The 16,726-nt window shown below is 44.6% G+C and overlaps 1 protein-coding gene, 1 long non-coding RNA gene and 1 pseudogene across 4 annotated transcripts; 1 reads left to right on the top strand and 2 right to left on the bottom strand.

The window, feature by feature from the left end:
• Nucleotides 1–1,111: 1,111 nt before the first annotated feature.
• On the bottom strand, nt 1,112–6,837 carry LOC150004568 (uncharacterized). The gene is made up of 3 exons (XR_016512395.1): nt 6,773–6,837; nt 5,655–6,146; nt 1,112–1,232 (listed from the first exon to the last, which is right to left on the bottom strand). It is a non-coding gene; the product is annotated as an uncharacterized LOC150004568 (long non-coding RNA).
• Nucleotides 6,838–6,877: 40 nt separating this feature from the next.
• HEY1 (hes related family bHLH transcription factor with YRPW motif 1) lies at nt 6,878–10,930 on the top strand. Of its 3 annotated transcripts, none has more exons than XM_090282900.1 (5): nt 6,878–7,401; nt 7,666–7,741; nt 7,857–7,952; nt 8,218–8,299; nt 9,194–10,930. In XM_090282900.1, exons 1-5 carry the CDS (start codon nt 7,313–7,315, stop codon nt 9,775–9,777), a joined length of 927 nt encoding a protein of 308 aa, XP_090139026.1. In that variant the 5' UTR covers nt 6,878–7,312; the 3' UTR covers nt 9,778–10,930. The 3 variants fall into 3 exon arrangements, with proteins under 3 accessions (XP_090139026.1, XP_090139027.1, XP_090139028.1); XM_090282901.1 differs by having other exon boundaries at nt 6,880–7,401; nt 7,857–7,940; XM_090282902.1 differs by lacking the exons at nt 6,878–7,401; nt 7,666–7,741; nt 7,857–7,952; nt 8,218–8,299 and adding an exon at nt 8,693–8,747.
• A 4,088-nt stretch (nt 10,931–15,018) lies between these two features.
• LOC150004566 (myosin regulatory light polypeptide 9 pseudogene) lies at nt 15,019–15,937 on the bottom strand (annotated as a pseudogene).
• Between the last annotated feature and the right edge of the window lie 789 nt (nt 15,938–16,726).

Raw genomic sequence — 16,726 nt, 5'->3', positions numbered from 1 at the left:
GAGAGTCTGAATTTGTTTTGAGGTGTGTGATAAGAATTGGGGTTTAAAACAAACAAACAAACAAAAAACCTCCTCAAATCATTCTAATATGTGGCCAAGTTGTAAACTACAGATCTTAACTAGCATTCCTAAAATATGGCCCTGAGCAAGCATCAATCTTTCTGGCAATTTGTTCGAAATACACATTTTTTTTTTTTTTTTTATCCTCACTGGAGGACATTTTTTTCTATTGCTTCCAGACAGAGAGGAAGGTGGGTGGGTGGGGGAGAGGGAGAGAGAAAAGAGAAGAGAAGAGAAAAGAAGAGAGGAAAATCGATGTGAGTGAGAGAGAGGCATCAATTGGTTACTTCCTGAACATGCCCAGACCTGGGATCATAGGTGCCCAGACTGGGAATTGAACCGCAACCTAGTTGTGTGCTCTGACCAGGAATTGAACCCGCAAACCTTCAGTTATGGGATGATGCTCCAACCAACTGAGCCACACTGCCCAGGGCTGAAATACAGATTTTTGACCCCACTCTAGATTTACTGAATCAGGCCCTCTACAGTTTGGGTCCAAGAACCTGTGTTTTCTGAAGTCCTTCATGTGATTCTGATGCTCACTGAAGTTTTAGAACCACTGGTCTGAGCGGCATAGTTCTAGGGTCTGAAGTTATATATATATATTGAGTGTATCAAAGTTCAATACAAAACGATGGAGTAGGCCCTGGAGGAACACAGTTTGTCTGTTTATATAATTAATACATATTATTAAGTTCTATCATTACCACTGTAATGTTCACCTAGTTTTTAATTATTTTGCCTTTGTAGATCTGAAGGATGGTCTCCTTTATGCTTTTATCTTTTATTTGCTCATCTGTTTAGGGTTCAGAGTCCTGCACATTTCATTTTACACAGAGGAAACAATGCTTCCTTTCTTCTCCATGGAGCCCTTCCCATGGGAAACATATTTTTGAGAGTCCGTGGTTTCTCAAGTCGGCAGTGACATTCCTAACACATATAGCAAAACCATTACCACCACCAACAAAACCATCCCAAAATGCAAATAGCTCAATTTAGGAATTTAACATATATCCTGAATTAATAAGAAAAGTACAAAGCTCTTACCATTTGAAAGATCTTGACTGACTTCAAAGACGCAGCTGAATGTTGTATATCTCATCATGGTCTTTTGATAGACTTGAAGCCACACACCCTGTCTTCTCAACTGTCTTCTATTAGACCTCGTTTCTCTGTTAGCAAAGAGAAATGATCTTCTAGAACAGAGGTTCTCAAAGTGTGGTTCTTGGATCAGCAGCAGTGGCATAGCTCTCCAGGTAACTCTGATTGGTATTAGGACTACTGTTTTAGAGCAAGCAGTCTGGGAGTGGTCCTCGACTCACTACCTGGTTGGGCAGCATTATTTCCATCTAATGACATGTCAAATGTTGCTCAATGTTCTTTCAGAATTCCTTTCCCCTTTTCTTTCCCTTTCTGAAACCATAGCCTTAATCTAGGTTCATTCCTAGCAGATTCCCAACTAACTTTAGGACTTCTTTCTTCCATGTGTGTATTCATTTTGTATCCCTTCAACTATGTGTGATGGGGATTCATAATCTCCCCGTTCTGTTCTGAACCTAACTAGGTTGTTTTATCCTGTTTCATTCTTTGTCCTCATGATGTGGTCATAATTTACAATGGACCATCTCTCTCCTGCCTCATGTCCTTATCTTCAAGGCCTTTTTCTCCCCACTATGGCACAGCCCACCACACCCCTCCTGTTTTCTCTCTGAACTCCACAAATGCCACAAAAACAGAAAGAGGGAATCATAGCAGCAAGGTGTTCTTGACCCATTGCATTGAAGTGTCTAATCCTGCACAATTCTTTCTTCACTCACCATCTATCAACATACTCTCTCTGTCTTGCACTTAAGAAATGGGTTCCAGCAACCAGATTTCAGGAGTTAACACAGGGAGACAGCAATGTGAGGAGTCCTCTTAGAGAACACCATGGGGCCTTGTGGGTTCTTCACATGTCGGTCTTGTTACAAAAAATAAACAGAGAGAAAATGCTGACAAAGGCGACACTGTGGTCTGCTCTTGTTCAGTCTTCTTGTCCACACAGTTTAGTGCTGTGGGCCTAAGAGTGTCTGATTAAACAATTCAAGAAGGAAAGATTTTTATAGTCTATACTATTGTGTCTTGTGTGGAAAACTCATGCCTAACTGTAGAGCAAAATCTGTACATGTGTCCATATGTGTGTGTTTTAAGGGAATCTAAGTTCAGAATGATAACATCCAAATAATTGTTCATGAAACTTCTCTTTGTAAACACTTCTATTAAGATCTGATATCTTGTATGATCCAGAGAGAGGGCAAACAATCTGCCAGTACTTGGGAAGTTGCTTGTAGAGGAATGGTCACAGTTGCAAGACTGGAGGAAGGAGAACTTAGCAAAGTGAATTCTGGAGATTGTGTGTGATGGGTGGGTGGGGAAGAGTCCTGGATTCATTTCTCATGGCCAGTTAGAGGGCCAGAAGATCAGTACTGTGGTGGGAACCTGTAGCAGAGATCAACTGCCTCTTTACCTCATTGTCATTTGATGAGCAGCTCAAAAAGGAGAGAGACAGGAGGAAGATCCCAGACTGAAACTCTACATTCCTGTTAAATCATGATACTAGGCAGAAACGCCAGGCCCTCTGCCACTTATTTGGAAATAAATTAGTCCTATTTCATTAATGTATAGTTGATAAGGGATTTGAAAAAAAGTTATTGAAAAATATATCGCTGATCCTGTCAAAATGGGGCCTTTTAAGTGGGAAAAATTATAAAAATCATGTTTAGTTTTTTCAATTACTGACAAGTATATCTGTTTTAAAAGGTGTGAAATTGAATATCTCTATAACAAAAATGTCTACTTACAAAGATACATTAACATTTCATAAGTTTTGAAATAGGGATTGTCTTAATCAACTGCCTTAACAAAATACCATAGACTGGGTACTTAAACAACACTTTTTTTTTCCCCCCAGAGTTCTGAGGCTGGAAGTCTGGGATCAGGATCGCAGCACAGTCAGTGAGAGCTCTCTCACCTGGCTTTCAGAAGGCTGCCTTCTTACTGTGTCCTCACCTTGCAGAGAGAGCACAATCTCTCTGGTGTGTCTTCTTATAAGGGCACTAACCCAATCATAAGGGCACCAACTTCTTCTAAACTTAAAGGCCCCATTTCCAAATACTATCACATCAGGGATTAGGGTGTCAACATATGAATTTTGAGGGAACAATTCAGTCCATATCAGGAATGATATCCAAATACCTTTTACTTCTTTCTTCATCTTGTAACTGGAATGTTGCCTGGCCCCACTAGTCTTTGTGTACAAGCAAGGCCATGTTAAGGGTCAGATTATACTGACTCTGAATTCTTCCTGCCTGCATGTGGGACCCTGGCTCCTCTCTTAAGTTCCACCTTGCCTGGGCAGTGCCACATTGATGTTCACGACCAAGGTCACCACCACCAAACCCTCCTTAAAACTACTACCTTGCCAAACCCCCCATCTCCCTATGCCACCATGCATTTCCCTGCACATCAGAACACCCTTGGTGGTAAGTATGCATGTAGTGGTGGGGTGTGAGTTGCATAATGACACCTCTGTATGCATGTTACTTCTCAGAGCAATTTTTGGTCTTGTATGCCCTGAGATCTCCAAGTTCCCCCAGTATATTTGAAAACATATACTTTTGTCTACAAAGACTCTTGAGAGAGTAATGTTCTGTGAAATGCACTTAGGCATTTAAAATATCCTTGGGCCAATTCTGTAGGAATTTACTGGCAGGAGCAAGAAAACCTACAGAAAATCTGCAGAAGCAGCCTCTTATGTGGCCCAGCCATGCTCTGGATGAAGCAGCCCATGTTATTACCACCATCATCATGTTAAATCATAAGCATCAGGCTTAACATTTGTGTGGTATTTCACAAAATACTTTGTCTCATTTCACTTTTCAACAAAACAAATATTGAGGGATTATTCTTATTTTACAGATGAGGAAACTGAGGCTCAGAGAAGAAAGGTTAAGTCTCCAGTGACACAGCTAGGAAAGGCTGACAAAGCAGGAGACCTGGAATCCTCCTCTCCCGCCATCCCACACTGCAGCCTGTTAGGTTTCCAATTAAACAGTTCCTTCAGATCAGACGTCTTCCATCTGACCTCCATTAGCAGTGTGGGTATAGCAGGGCATCTGTGTACAGCATGGCATAACAAGCCACAAGGCAACGGAGCATGTGAGACAGCATCTAGAGAAAGCAGCAAGCATAAGAACAGAGGAAAACTGGCACTTAGTCAAAATTTTGGTGTGACATTTTGGGAGATCATTTTGTGGTGTCTGAGTTGGTGTGTTCCCATAAGAGTGTCATTTCTGAACTGTGAGTATGCTACTTATTTACACACATATTTACAGCACAGTCTGCTCAGGGGATGGTCCCTAATAAAAGACTTAAAAAGCACAACTTTAATTAACAATAAATAGGTGTTTATGTTCTAGCTCCAATCAAAATAATCAAGTATACCTAACAAGAAGCACAAGTTCTTTCTCATCATCTTAACAGGGTATTACTTTCTAGAGACACTGTTTTTAATACATCCAATTACTAGATAATGATTTTGTCATCCTTCAAACTTCATTAGATGTGCGACAGAGTATCAGAAGAAAACCAAGGGGTAACCTAAACTCAGTTTATTTACTCACTGGTAAATCATGATATTAATAGCTAATAGTAACAGCTGCTGTATATAAAGTATTTACTAATGGCCAAGCACCTTGTAAATGCTTTCCATAATTGATCTTATTTTGTTTGTGCCATTGGAAAGTAATTTGGGTGGATGAATGAGAGCTGAGAGGCAGGAGAAATGGAAAATTTTTAAATAGACCTTATTTTTTACAGAAAAATAATATTGAATGTGGGAGAACTATTTTGTTTAGGTGCCCATGTAGAGTCAGGAATCCTCAACCTCACTTTGCCTTTCCTCTGACCCACCCATCGGCACTTGTCCCTGTTTGTGAAAGGCAGCAGAAATGGGCCAGAGCAGGAAACGCTGACTCACTGCAAATCCAGAGGCTGGGAACATTTACAGAACCTCAGATGGGTAGTGGACACACTGATTTCTGGGGCAGGATGTCCTGTCACTTTGGGGAAGAAACTGAATGTCAGAGGAACTTCTGAAAAGCTGATGGAAGTGGGTGGATGGTTCCATCAGGTTTGGGGAGGGAAGAGGCAGGTGGCAGTTAGGTGCTCGACTGAAGACTGTGTAAAAAGAGCACAGGAGGCTGAACTTCCAAGTTCTGTGATGATAGCACACACACACACACACACACACACACACACACACACACACCACCCTGAGCTATTATTGTGAGCAGCAACAAGGAAAGCAGGCAGCAAGATTGATCTTGGCTGGACAACTGACAAGTGGCACAAGGTGGAGTATCAGGGAGCCAGGGTGTCAGATGTGCAGGCAGGAACAAATCCCAGATGGCAGGTGGAGGGGCCCAGCCTAGAGAGGGGAGCACAGGAAGGGCTGAGGGGCTGAAGTGAAGGTGAAGTGGAATGAGGTTCAGTGGGAGCCAGTAGGTGGCCTAACGTGTGTTGGGGTGAAGGCTGAGAAAAAGAAACAAACATACGTATGAGGCTCAGGCCACTCACTGTGCGGCGTCCAAAACGTATTAGGATGGCATTGAGATCAATAATTGAGGAGTGATAGAAACGAAGAAGCTATTTGCAGAGGTGAGAACTTTTGTATCATCCTCAACATTTACCAACCCTTCCTCTGACAGACTGCAAGGCAGCAGCAATAACAGCCCTCAGGAAAACATGGCTCTGCTCTGTTGTAAGGGACAGAGAAGCCTGGATTTCCACATTCCAATCAACCATCCTGGCTGCTTCGCCAAATCCTTGAATCACGACTCAGTCCGAGATTTACAACTGTCTTAAAAAAAAAAAAAATGTCTTCATTGGGACTTCAACTAGCACTCAGTGCTCGCCAGGCCACCACCGAGGCTGGATGTATGTGTGTCTCTGGGTCGGAGACGTGCAGTTCAGCTGAGAAGGCGACCTTAGACTCAATGCTGGGCCCGCCACCCAGTCGCCCGCTGAGCGGATGAGACTGCCAACGCCTGAAAAAAAAAAAAAAAAAAAAAAACGAGTATCACCAGGGGCCGCCCCCCGCCCCCCGCCACCGTAGTCAGCCGAATCAAGGGCTCCACTTTCCCTGAAATTGGATGCACAGGTCAATTCATTCTGTCCCGGAGGCTGCGAAGCCGCTGCGAAAGCGAGACCGGACGCAATTGGGGACTTGACCCCAGAAACCGAAAAGAACATTCGCTGACACCAAGTCCTGCCACGCCAAGCTCCCAGCCCCAGAGCTGTCGATCACTGTGGAGGGCGCCCTGCACCCTCAGCTGAGCAGCCAGCGGGTTGGCCAGGCCAGGTGCACACGCCTCCTGCCGCGGGGCACGGGCAGTCCTGCAGCCAGGCTTTACCACGGCGCAGGGAAGAGGCTTCCAAGGCAGCCAGGCTCCCGGACTCAGATTACAGGTTCACACAGGAGGCCCAGCCGCCCAGCCCCCAAGCCCCGGCGCGCCCTTGCGCGGCCCACAGGCCCCACAGCCCCGCCCGCCGGCCCATTCTTCTCCATTCATGCTGACGTCCAGCACCGCCGCCAGCGCCGCCGCCAGCCGCCCGATTGGCTGGCGGCCGGGGCGCCGGCACTTTCCCACGGCCCGCAGTGCGTGTGGCTCACCAGCGGTGCTGCAGGCGCGGCCCTGGCGCGCGGCCAGGCCAATAGGGCGTGCGGGGCGGGGCGGGGCGGGACTGTGGCTGCTGGCTGGCTCGCTGCTGTCCAGGCCCGGCCTCCGCCGCCCGCTTCCTCTCCTTCCCCTCAGCGGTGGCCCGCAGAGCACCCGGGGAGCCGACACACTGCCGCCAGGCAGGGGCTGGCGCAGGGGGCGGGCGTGGGGTTAAGCCTTGGCCATCATCCTCTCCCGCGCCCCTCCCCTGGGCGGCTGCCAATCAGCGGAGTGAGAAAACGGATTGGCGGAAGGGAGACTGTTGCCAGGGAGCCCCTGTCCCGCCCCCCCATCCCGCTCCTGGGGCACCCCTCCCTCCCCAGGGCCCTGGAAGGGGCACAGCGTGGGAAAGGGATGGTTGAGTTTTAACGGGAGGCAGAGCTCGAGCGGGATCAGTGTGTGCAGAACTCAAGCAGCCCAGTGCGAAGAGTCGCGGCTGCCGTTAATTCCTTGCCCGCTGCACCGATCCTTCCCAGAGCCCCCGCACAGCCAGCATGAAGCGAGCCCACCCCGAGTACAGCTCCTCGGACAGCGAGCTGGACGAGACCATCGAGGTGGAAAAGGAGAGCGCGGATGAGAATGGGTGAGTTGGTGGCTGCAGAACGGAGCCGGAGCGGGGGGCGAGCGCGGGCTGGACTCGGTGACAGCTGGCGAGGGCCGGGCGCGCCGGTGCCTTGCGCTGACCTCCGCGTCTCCCAGGCCGGCTGCTGCTCGGGGGTGACCCATGGCACTTTCAAGCCCAAGTTGCCAAAACAGCCCAAGTGCGGGGAGTGTGGGGGCGACCCCACAGATCACCTACCCTCGCCTAACGGCGATTCCTGTTCTCTTTTTTTCCCCAATCATTCAGAAACTTGAGTGCGGCCCTAGGTTCCATGTCCCCAACTACGTCTTCACAGATCTTGGCCAGGAAAAGACGGAGAGGCGTGAGTCTTTTTACAGTGCTCTTAAAAATAATTAACGGAAAGAGCCGCCTTTCTTCGCTTTGGGATTTACAGCCATAGTGGACATGCCCTCTTTTGTTTTGCCTGCTTTCTGCAGATCATTGAGAAGCGCCGACGAGACCGGATCAATAACAGCTTGTCTGAGCTGAGAAGACTGGTACCCAGTGCTTTTGAGAAGCAGGTAATGGAGAAAGTAGGTAGAGCTTCCAGTGTTGCTGTCCGCACCTTCTGACTCCTTCCCCCTCATTCATCTGAACCCTATCGGTGTCTTGTAAAGTTACCGTGTTGCTTGTGCCAGGAGAAGAATTCATACAGATTCCAACACATTTTGTGAGGACAACTCATTTTGCCTTAGTCTGTACTTTTAGGAAGTACGAAGTAAAATCTGGGTATATATTTTAAATTGTTTCCCAAGGGCACGTGGTGCCAAATCAGTCTTCTGCGGTTTTCTCTCCCAGGGATCTGCTAAGCTAGAAAAAGCTGAAATCCTGCAGATGACCGTAGATCACCTGAAAATGCTGCACACTGCAGGAGGGAAAGGTAGGTGTCACTAGTCCCCTGGCTGGGCCCTGAGTGTTGAGGCAGAATGAACCCCTGTGCAGTCGCTGCCTTATTTTTATTGTGTGCTTTGGAGGGTAGGGAGGGTCCTGTCCCTGGTGTGTGTGGTTGTCTGTCTGTGCATTTTGAAATGCAGAGAGGTTTTTCTCATGTGAATTCATCACCCCAACTCTCTCTCTGCACATTGAATTAATGCACCTTCTTTTGTAAAATGCCTGTTATGTGTGTCAGCATGGATTAAGATCAGGTAGCTCTCACCACATTTGTGTATCGCCATTCTGAAAAGAAAGCTTAAAATGTGTGTGTGTGTGTGTGTGTGTGTGTGTGTGTATGGTCTTAATTTTATATACAGGTTTTTAAAAAATGAGCTGCAACATGACACTTGAGGAAAGAAACCTGTTGTGGTTAAGCAGAGAAAACCTAGCTGAAGGTGGGGAACCAGGGTCTGTGTGTCTGTCTCCAGCCGGGAAATGCTTTCCTCGGGACCAAGTGCCTAAAAGCTCCATGGTGATAACTTACATCTGTGTGTCTAATGAATTCCACTGTTCTGTGGTTTCCCTACCCTTGATGTATTTTTTTGTTATTGTTGAGGGAAAACATTAAAGGAATGAACATAATTTCATCTGCCAGTAGGGTACAATTCTAATTTCTGCTCAGCAGCTTCTAATTGAGCTTTGAACTTGCATTAGTGAACCCATACATCTCATGTTGATTGCAAAGATTTTGGTCGACTCCAAAGTATTTGTACTTTCAGAAGAGCCCGTGAATGCCATCTTTTCAGTACGTAGGTCTTTGCCGGGAAGGGCTTCCTCTGGGATAGAAGAAAGGCGGGCAGTGAGCAGAGCCTAGAGGTTTTTCTTTTGTTCTCCGCCCCAGGCTACTTTGACGCACACGCCCTGGCCATGGACTATCGGAGTTTGGGGTTCCGGGAATGCCTGGCAGAAGTCGCCCGCTACTTGAGCATCATCGAAGGACTTGATGCCTCCGACCCGCTTCGAGTCCGACTAGTCTCGCATCTTAACAACTACGCCTCCCAGCGGGAAGCGGCAAGCGGAGCGCACGCGGGCCTCGGACACCTTCCCTGGGGGAGCGCCTTCGGACATCCCCCACACGTGGCACACCCGCTTTTGCTGCCCCAGAGTGGCCACGGGAACACCGGCTCGACGGCCTCACCCAAGGACCCGCACCACCAGGGCCGCTTGGCTCCGGCACATCCCGAGGCTCCTGCCCTGCGAGCGCCCCCTAGCAGCGGCCTTGGACCAGTGCTTCCCGTGGTCACCTCCTCCTCCAAAGTGTCGCCGCCCCTGCTTTCCTCCTTGGCTTCCCTGTCCACCTTCCCCTTCTCTTTCGGCTCCTTCCACTTAGTTTCTCCCAATGCACTGAGCCCTTCAGCACCCACGCAGACAGCAAACCTTGGCAAGCCATATAGACCGTGGGGGACGGAGATTGGAGCTTTCTAAAGAACTGGTGCTATCGCATGAGGGAGGGGACAGCTTAAAATCCCAGCTGAGCTGGGCTGTTGCCAACATCACCTTAAAGTCGTCAGTAACACAAAGAGGAAAAAGGTACAATTCCAGATAAATTTTGTTGAAAGACTAAAGGTTTGTTGGTTTACATTTTTTCTTTTTAAATGCTTTTTTAAATCATGACATGTATTAGCAGTTTTTAAAAACTAGTTGTTAAATTTTGTTCCAAACATTAAAGGGAAATACTGTAAACCAACACTTGGTGATCCTATCCATCTAAGTATGATTCCATTTTTGCCTCAAAGTTTGGGAAATTCTAATATTTAGTATTTTGAGGATGTTTTTCTCTGTATAGTTACATTCTATTCTATTCTTAGAATTAAATTCCACACCACTATGCTCAATGTTAACATGATGTTATATGTTAATATTTTGACAAGGTGTTGTATAAATAATATTTTGGGGGGATATTGAATTTTATATTTCTGAACAAAGCGTTGACAAATCAGATGATCAGCTTTATCCAAGACAGAAGACTAGTTAATTGTTTGCCTACTACAGCAGGAAAAGTGAATGTACAAACAAAACATCAGGAGCCCTGAGTTCATATGACCAACCGCTGTTGTCTGCCAGGACCAGACTCATACGTCTGGCTTAGTTAGGAGGAAGCCACTTGTACTTTAGGCCCTCTTTTGCAGTTGGCTCGGAGGAGACTGAAGATAATTGCATAGACTATGCCTGCATTTACCAACCCCAAGCAATGCAATGCATTTTTAATCTCGCAGATATCAAATTCACAAATGTTAACATGGATAAATGAACAGGGTGAGCAAGCAGTCAGTCAGATAGTCCAGTGGAACCTGTTAAAAGCATAACCTAATTCTTCCTAGAACGGCCATATTTTCTTGTCAATGGAAATTTTTATGTTTGTGTTTTCTTTTTGGCGCATGGAGATGTGGCTGTTGAAATATTTAAAAGGACTTTGCTGTGTTCTTTTTGGTTTACTTCATTTAATTCAGGCTATGAGAGCATCATTTTCCAGGTTTATTCGTTTAGCAGGTGTAGCTTAAGCACCCTTCACTGAGCTGGGTTTGACCTCTGTTGTACTGATGTGTTGTGACTTAAATAAAAAAGAAGAAACAAACTATTCTTCTCTGTCTTGCATACCTTTGTTTTTCCCTCCAGTGGCTAAGAAAAGATAAAATTTCTCTTGTTTTCATTTTGACCATCAGTTTATCGATTTCATTATTCGTGGAATTCTAAACTGAAAATTTGTGCTATTCAGTAAGATGACTTCATGGCAGGGCAGAGCTTTGGCCTGACTCCCACAAGGGGACATAGCCCTTTAGTTGTTATGTCCAATGATATAGCTCTAAACTCGCCATCTGTGGACTAGACACCTCAGTATCAGGCTGAATTTGCAGGGTGGGAAGGAACTCTGATGAGATCTTATAAAACTCTGTTGATCATCCAGGAGCATCTCCTGTGTGCTCGGTTCTATGCTGGGAGAGCAGAACGTTTATTTCATGCTTTTTTCTTAAAATGGCAGAATAAGAAAAGCCAAATGTTGCTCTCTTTTAACATGGGAATCTGTGGCATGATGAGCAGTGGCAGGCTGTAATTCAGCACCTGCACAGCTCTGGGACTCTCTTGCCTGGTTTCCAAGGTGTTTCTTTAACTCTTTACTTGTTTTTGACTCCTGAGCTGTGTAGTGAGGAAGCTGACGTATGCTTCAGGTTAGAACAAAATGCTGCCTGGGCAGGGGAATGCCTTCCCATTGCCTTAAAAGTTCCTCCTGTGATTAAGGAGTGTCCCTTGCTCAGAAGGAGTTCGCCTTGATCCTAAGAGTGGTGGGGAGGCAAGGGAAAAAAACCCGCTCTGGCAGATGACAAAGTAGAGCTTTCCTTTTCGTTGCCAAACTACTGAGCGCCTCCTCCCTGCTCTGATTTTAAAAAGGGGGAAAAAAGAAGGCAGAGAATTTTGGACGTTGACCGTGAGCAATGACTTTCGGGTCACCTTGAAGGGACTGGAGACTGCAGTATTTGGGGGGTTGGGTTTCAAAGGTTTTCTCCCACTCAACCAGTCTCTGTGTGGTCCCTCTTGTGATGCACAGTTGTGTTCTGAGGGCTGCCTGAGCCACACAAGCATCCTCACTGTCAGAGTGTGTGATGCTACATGTTATGGTAATTTCTGTGAAGTGCCAGTTTAATTTTAGCAAATGCAATTTCAAGTGACATTATAGCATTACCGAACAGCATTGTGCTGAGACTGTCTTACAGGTACCCAGATTTGGGTGGCTGCTAAGGTGGTAAGAAAGGAGTAAAGCATGTGACATATTTCACTTGTTACATTAATGATCCATATATTACCATCTAGTTAGTACTTTTTTTTTTGAAGGGGGTGTGTAGGGTCATTTTCAAGATTACATGGTTTTCCAAAGAAATGTTTTAGTTTATTTTTCAATGTTTTTCAATTACCATTTACACTCAATGTTATTTTGTATTGGTTTTAGGTGTACAGCATAGTGGATAGACAATCATACTTTACAAAGTGTTTCCTCCAGTATTTCTAGTAACCACCTGGCACTGTACATAGTTATTACAGTATTATAGACTATATTTGATTTCTTTTTAAATCCTTTCAGGGTGACGGGTACAGGAAATGGTACAGGTGGAGCTGGAGCTTCTGGGGAAATAGGATGGAATAATAAGCCAGTGGTATGTAGAAAAATGAATGTAGGAAAGCTCTTATTTCTTTTCTGAATTGATGGAGTGAGAAAACAAATTAATGTCAGGGTCATTAGTGCCCTCATACTTTAATATTACACATACATTTATAATACTTCTACCCATGTAAACAAACATGTTTTATATGGCCTGTAAATTTACCTTGTGAAAAAAATAATATCCCTGGTCACGAAGAATCTTAAAAGGCCTCAATAATTACCCATTTATTTTAATCATCTGTGTTATCATAAATTAACGTAATGATGGGCAGAATTTTTGCATTAAAAAACTCTGAGAAAAGGCCAAGGAATATCATTTCTAATTTACTCACCATAATTAAATTAGGATGTGATTTTGATTTAGACTTGCTTTGCTCTGCTCTGTTACTAAAATCATGACATTTAAAATATAGATTACTTATATTTTAAAACCCTCAGGAAATGTCGTGTGTCCTGGTTATATTTCCCCAGCCTCCTGGTCCAATACCAGTATCACAGCTTTGATGCCTTCATTAGTTTCCAGTGATGATTTATAATTAAAAGAACTTCAGAGCTAATATCATCTGAGGTACTGCTTCAAATGTGGCCCAATTTATTTCACAACCAAAGCTCCAAGAAATAGGGGTGTCTTGGGAAGAGGACCTGGATTCTGGTTCCTGATCAGCTTTTACCTAATTGAGTGACCTTGGGGAAGTCATTCAAAATTCTCCATACCTGATTTCCTCATCTGTGGGATGAAGTGGTTGGACTGGATGGGGGTCCAAGTGCACCCTCACAAGGACAGGCACTGATGGGGAAGCTTGTGGGTGCTAACCCAGGGAACATGTCTTCCAGCACCTTTTCTCAGAAGGCCAATTAGTTCTTTGGAGGAGTTTTGGTTCAGTGTTGTCAGATCTTTCAGGTTTTTAAGAGGATCGCTAATTTTAGATTTTTATGTGAAACTGTCAAATTTGTATTGTTGGGTAACCAATTCACCAAAACCTGTCTGCCAGCAAGATGGGGCCCTGGGCAGTAGCCGTGCCAGCTCCCAGGGCTGATCTCTCAATGGCCCCCGAGGGCTAGAATTTTCCAGTATCTTTGTCATCCTTATGAACATGTTTAATGGATGAAAACTCAGTTCATATGAAATAAACCAGGCAGTAATTAAGCAGCTGTGGGAGACATCCTTTGGAGTACCCTGTAAAGATAAGGGCAGAGGTTTTTGTAATTACTTCTGAGTGACTATGTTTCCTTAAGGACACTGAAGCTAAAATCATTCTTTTTGTTCCAAGTCTGGCTGCATTACAAGAATCTCCTCTGAAGGTCCTCTCCATGTGACCCTGGTGTTCTCTTTATCAAGGAGGAGTTGGGGGCTCAGCCTGGTGGCCTTAAATGGAAGAGAGAGTGTACAGCTAGCTGGTGACTCAGCACACTGAATTCCTAAAAGGTGCCCTCTGTTTCAGGAAGTATGGAGAACATGCAAAGGGTAAGCTGTTGGAACCTCAACTTGAAGTATAATGCCGGCCTTGATTTGGATATTCTGCCCTGGGGTGGGAGCATAGAGAGGGAGAAAGGAGGACTGAAACAGAACCCAGGGCCTTGCTTTTCCTCTATCAGCAGGTGTCCCCAGGCATTTGCAGCCAGTTCTTTCCCCAGGTCCACAAGTCCTGAGAACAAGGTGAATAACTGTCCTTAGAAGATGGGTCTGGGGACAGGGCAGTCTTCAGATTCTGTGTGAATAGGCTGTGATATCATGCTTCTTTAGAGTTATGTGGTAAAATGTCTCACCATATTTACTCTTAGGTTAGTGTTTTTCATTCAGCGTTTTGTTTCATTCAGTGTTGGGTTTGACATATCCTTAAGTTAAAAGACCATGCCTGTATTTGAAAACTTAATCATTCATATGTTGTGATTAAGTGGTCTATGGCTTGATTTAGCAGAAGAGACTGCAAAATATCACATTAGGCAGAAAGAGATTGGCTGTTACCTCTGAGAGAGCTGATTAGTGAAAATTTTCTGTGGTTACTTTTACTTAAAAAAAAAAAAATATCTCCCTTGGGGCATGATTTTGTTTCTGGTATGTAGGAATGTTCCCTAAATGCAGAATTTAATCATAAAGTTAAAGAATGACTTATCTAAGCTGCTAAGCATCCTCTTTGACCTCATTCCCTATCTTTTCCTTACTCTTTGCTATTGATGGAACATGCCAAGTATGCTCTCACCTTCAGGCCTTGCAACTGGCCTTTCCTCCACCTGGAATGTTCTCAGCTGTCTGCTGATCTACTGCAATCTGTGATTAGGGGCTCTGGTCAAAGGTCACTTTTCCCATGTGGTCTTTCCTGACAACTCTACTTAAATAGTCACCCACTCTCACCCTCCACCCCCTCTTGCCACTCCCTCTCGCCTCCCCCCTCCCTCTCCTTTTTGTTTTTTCTGTAGTAGTTAGCATTATCTGACAAATATGTCATCAATTAACTATTTACTGTCTGTTTGGCCTGGTTTGTTCACTTCTTTTTTTTTTTTTTTAAGTTTTTATCATAAAGTTTAATTATGGTTCAGAAAAAACTGGGTGAATAACTTTCTCTGAAAAAATATATTGACTCTGTGTAGATTGCAGTTATGGGGGGAGCTGGTAAGTTAAATTACCCTATTTTCTATTCCAAAAATGGCAAAAAGTCCCATTTTCAGTCTGATTACAGAGATGCATATGCCTAAAATGGCTGAGAATAAATACCACAGGAAAGGCTATAAAGCTGTAAAGCTAGGGCATGCTATAGGCTCTAGGACAAAGTCTCAGAAATACCCAAAATGGAGACAAGGAACATTTGGCTGGAATTTGGAGTTATTTTCAGTCATCTTTGTCTTTTGCTCCATGTTTAAGGATGCGCGTGAACTCAATGTAATTGAAATTTCCCTTTTTGTCAATAGGTGCTTCTCTGTACAGCTCATCTACTTCCTCCTCTGTAAACCTATCTCCCATTGTTGTCAGCAGTTCTCTCAGGTAATCTTCCTGAATGGTGCCAGTTGCTTCTTCATCAAAGCAAGCAAAAGCATTTCTGATTACTTCTTCTGGATCTGTACCATTTAACTTCTCACCAAACATCGTGAGGAACATGGTGAAATTTATGGGACCTGGTGCCTCATTCATCACGGCATCTAGATACTCATCAGTTGGATTCTTCCCCAGGGAGGCAAGCATATCATGTAAATCTTCCTTGTCAATGAAACCATCTCTGTTCTGATCAATCATGTTGAAGGCCTCTTTAAACTCCTGAATCTGTGACTGGTCAAACATGGCAAACACATTGGATGTTGCGCGCTGGGGGCGCTTCTTGGTGGTCTTGGTGTTTGCCCTTTTGCTCAACATGGTGGCGGTTAGATCCCTGCACAGTCGCGAGAATCTGAGCGCTGCGGTGACACGTCTCGCTGCCCTCACTGCCTCTATCACCAAAGACCGCTTCTACAGTTCTGTCACTTAAGCAGCACCTGAGCCTGACATCTAGGAAGCATCAGTAATTATCTGTCAGAGAATTCTTGAATGCAATCCACCCCTTTGTTTCCTTGAAGAAGCAGAGCAAAACAGATACAAACAGATATGTCTCTATCCCCCACCCCACCTCTAATCTTTTATTTTAAAAACTACCAGGGAAGGTAATTTTATGTTTCACTTCAGCATTTTCACTTCACTATCATACAGTTCTTCTTAAAAAAAAAAATCTAACTCAAACATGCATCTTCAAGCCTATTTCCCTTTTTGTGAGTGCTTAGTGGGGATGGTGGGATGTTGGTCCCCTATTTGCTATTCGCACTAAAGACCTATTCTCCCTGAAGACATTTACCTCCTTTTTCTTTTTTATCACTTTCCCCTTTTAAACCAGCCCCCCAGTTCCCCTCCCATTCTTCAGCCATTAGGTTGTTCTCCGTATCTACAAGTCTGTTTCTGGTTTGTTTGTTTGTTTGTTTATTTTGCTTGTGAAATCATATGGTATCTGTCCCTCGCTGTCCAGCTTATTTCAGTTAGTATAATACACTCTAGGTCCATCCATGTTGTCATAAATGGTAAGATTTCATTTTTTTAATGGCCAAATAGTATTCCATTGTATACATTATATATGTACCACATCTTTATCCACTTGTCTATTGTTGGGCATTTGGGTTGCTTCCATATCTTGCTTGTTGTTAACAATGCTGCAATAAACATGGGGGTGCATATGTCTTTTCAAATTAGTATTTTAGGTT

The sequence above is a fragment of the Furipterus horrens genome, unplaced genomic scaffold (genome assembly GCF_987537825.1).
Source record: "Furipterus horrens unplaced genomic scaffold, mFurHor1.1.pri manual_scaffold_7, whole genome shotgun sequence".
NCBI lineage: Eukaryota > Metazoa > Chordata > Mammalia > Chiroptera > Furipteridae > Furipterus > Furipterus horrens.
Note: the sequence above shows the minus strand (reverse complement) of the source record. Positions and strands in the feature narration are given on the sequence as shown.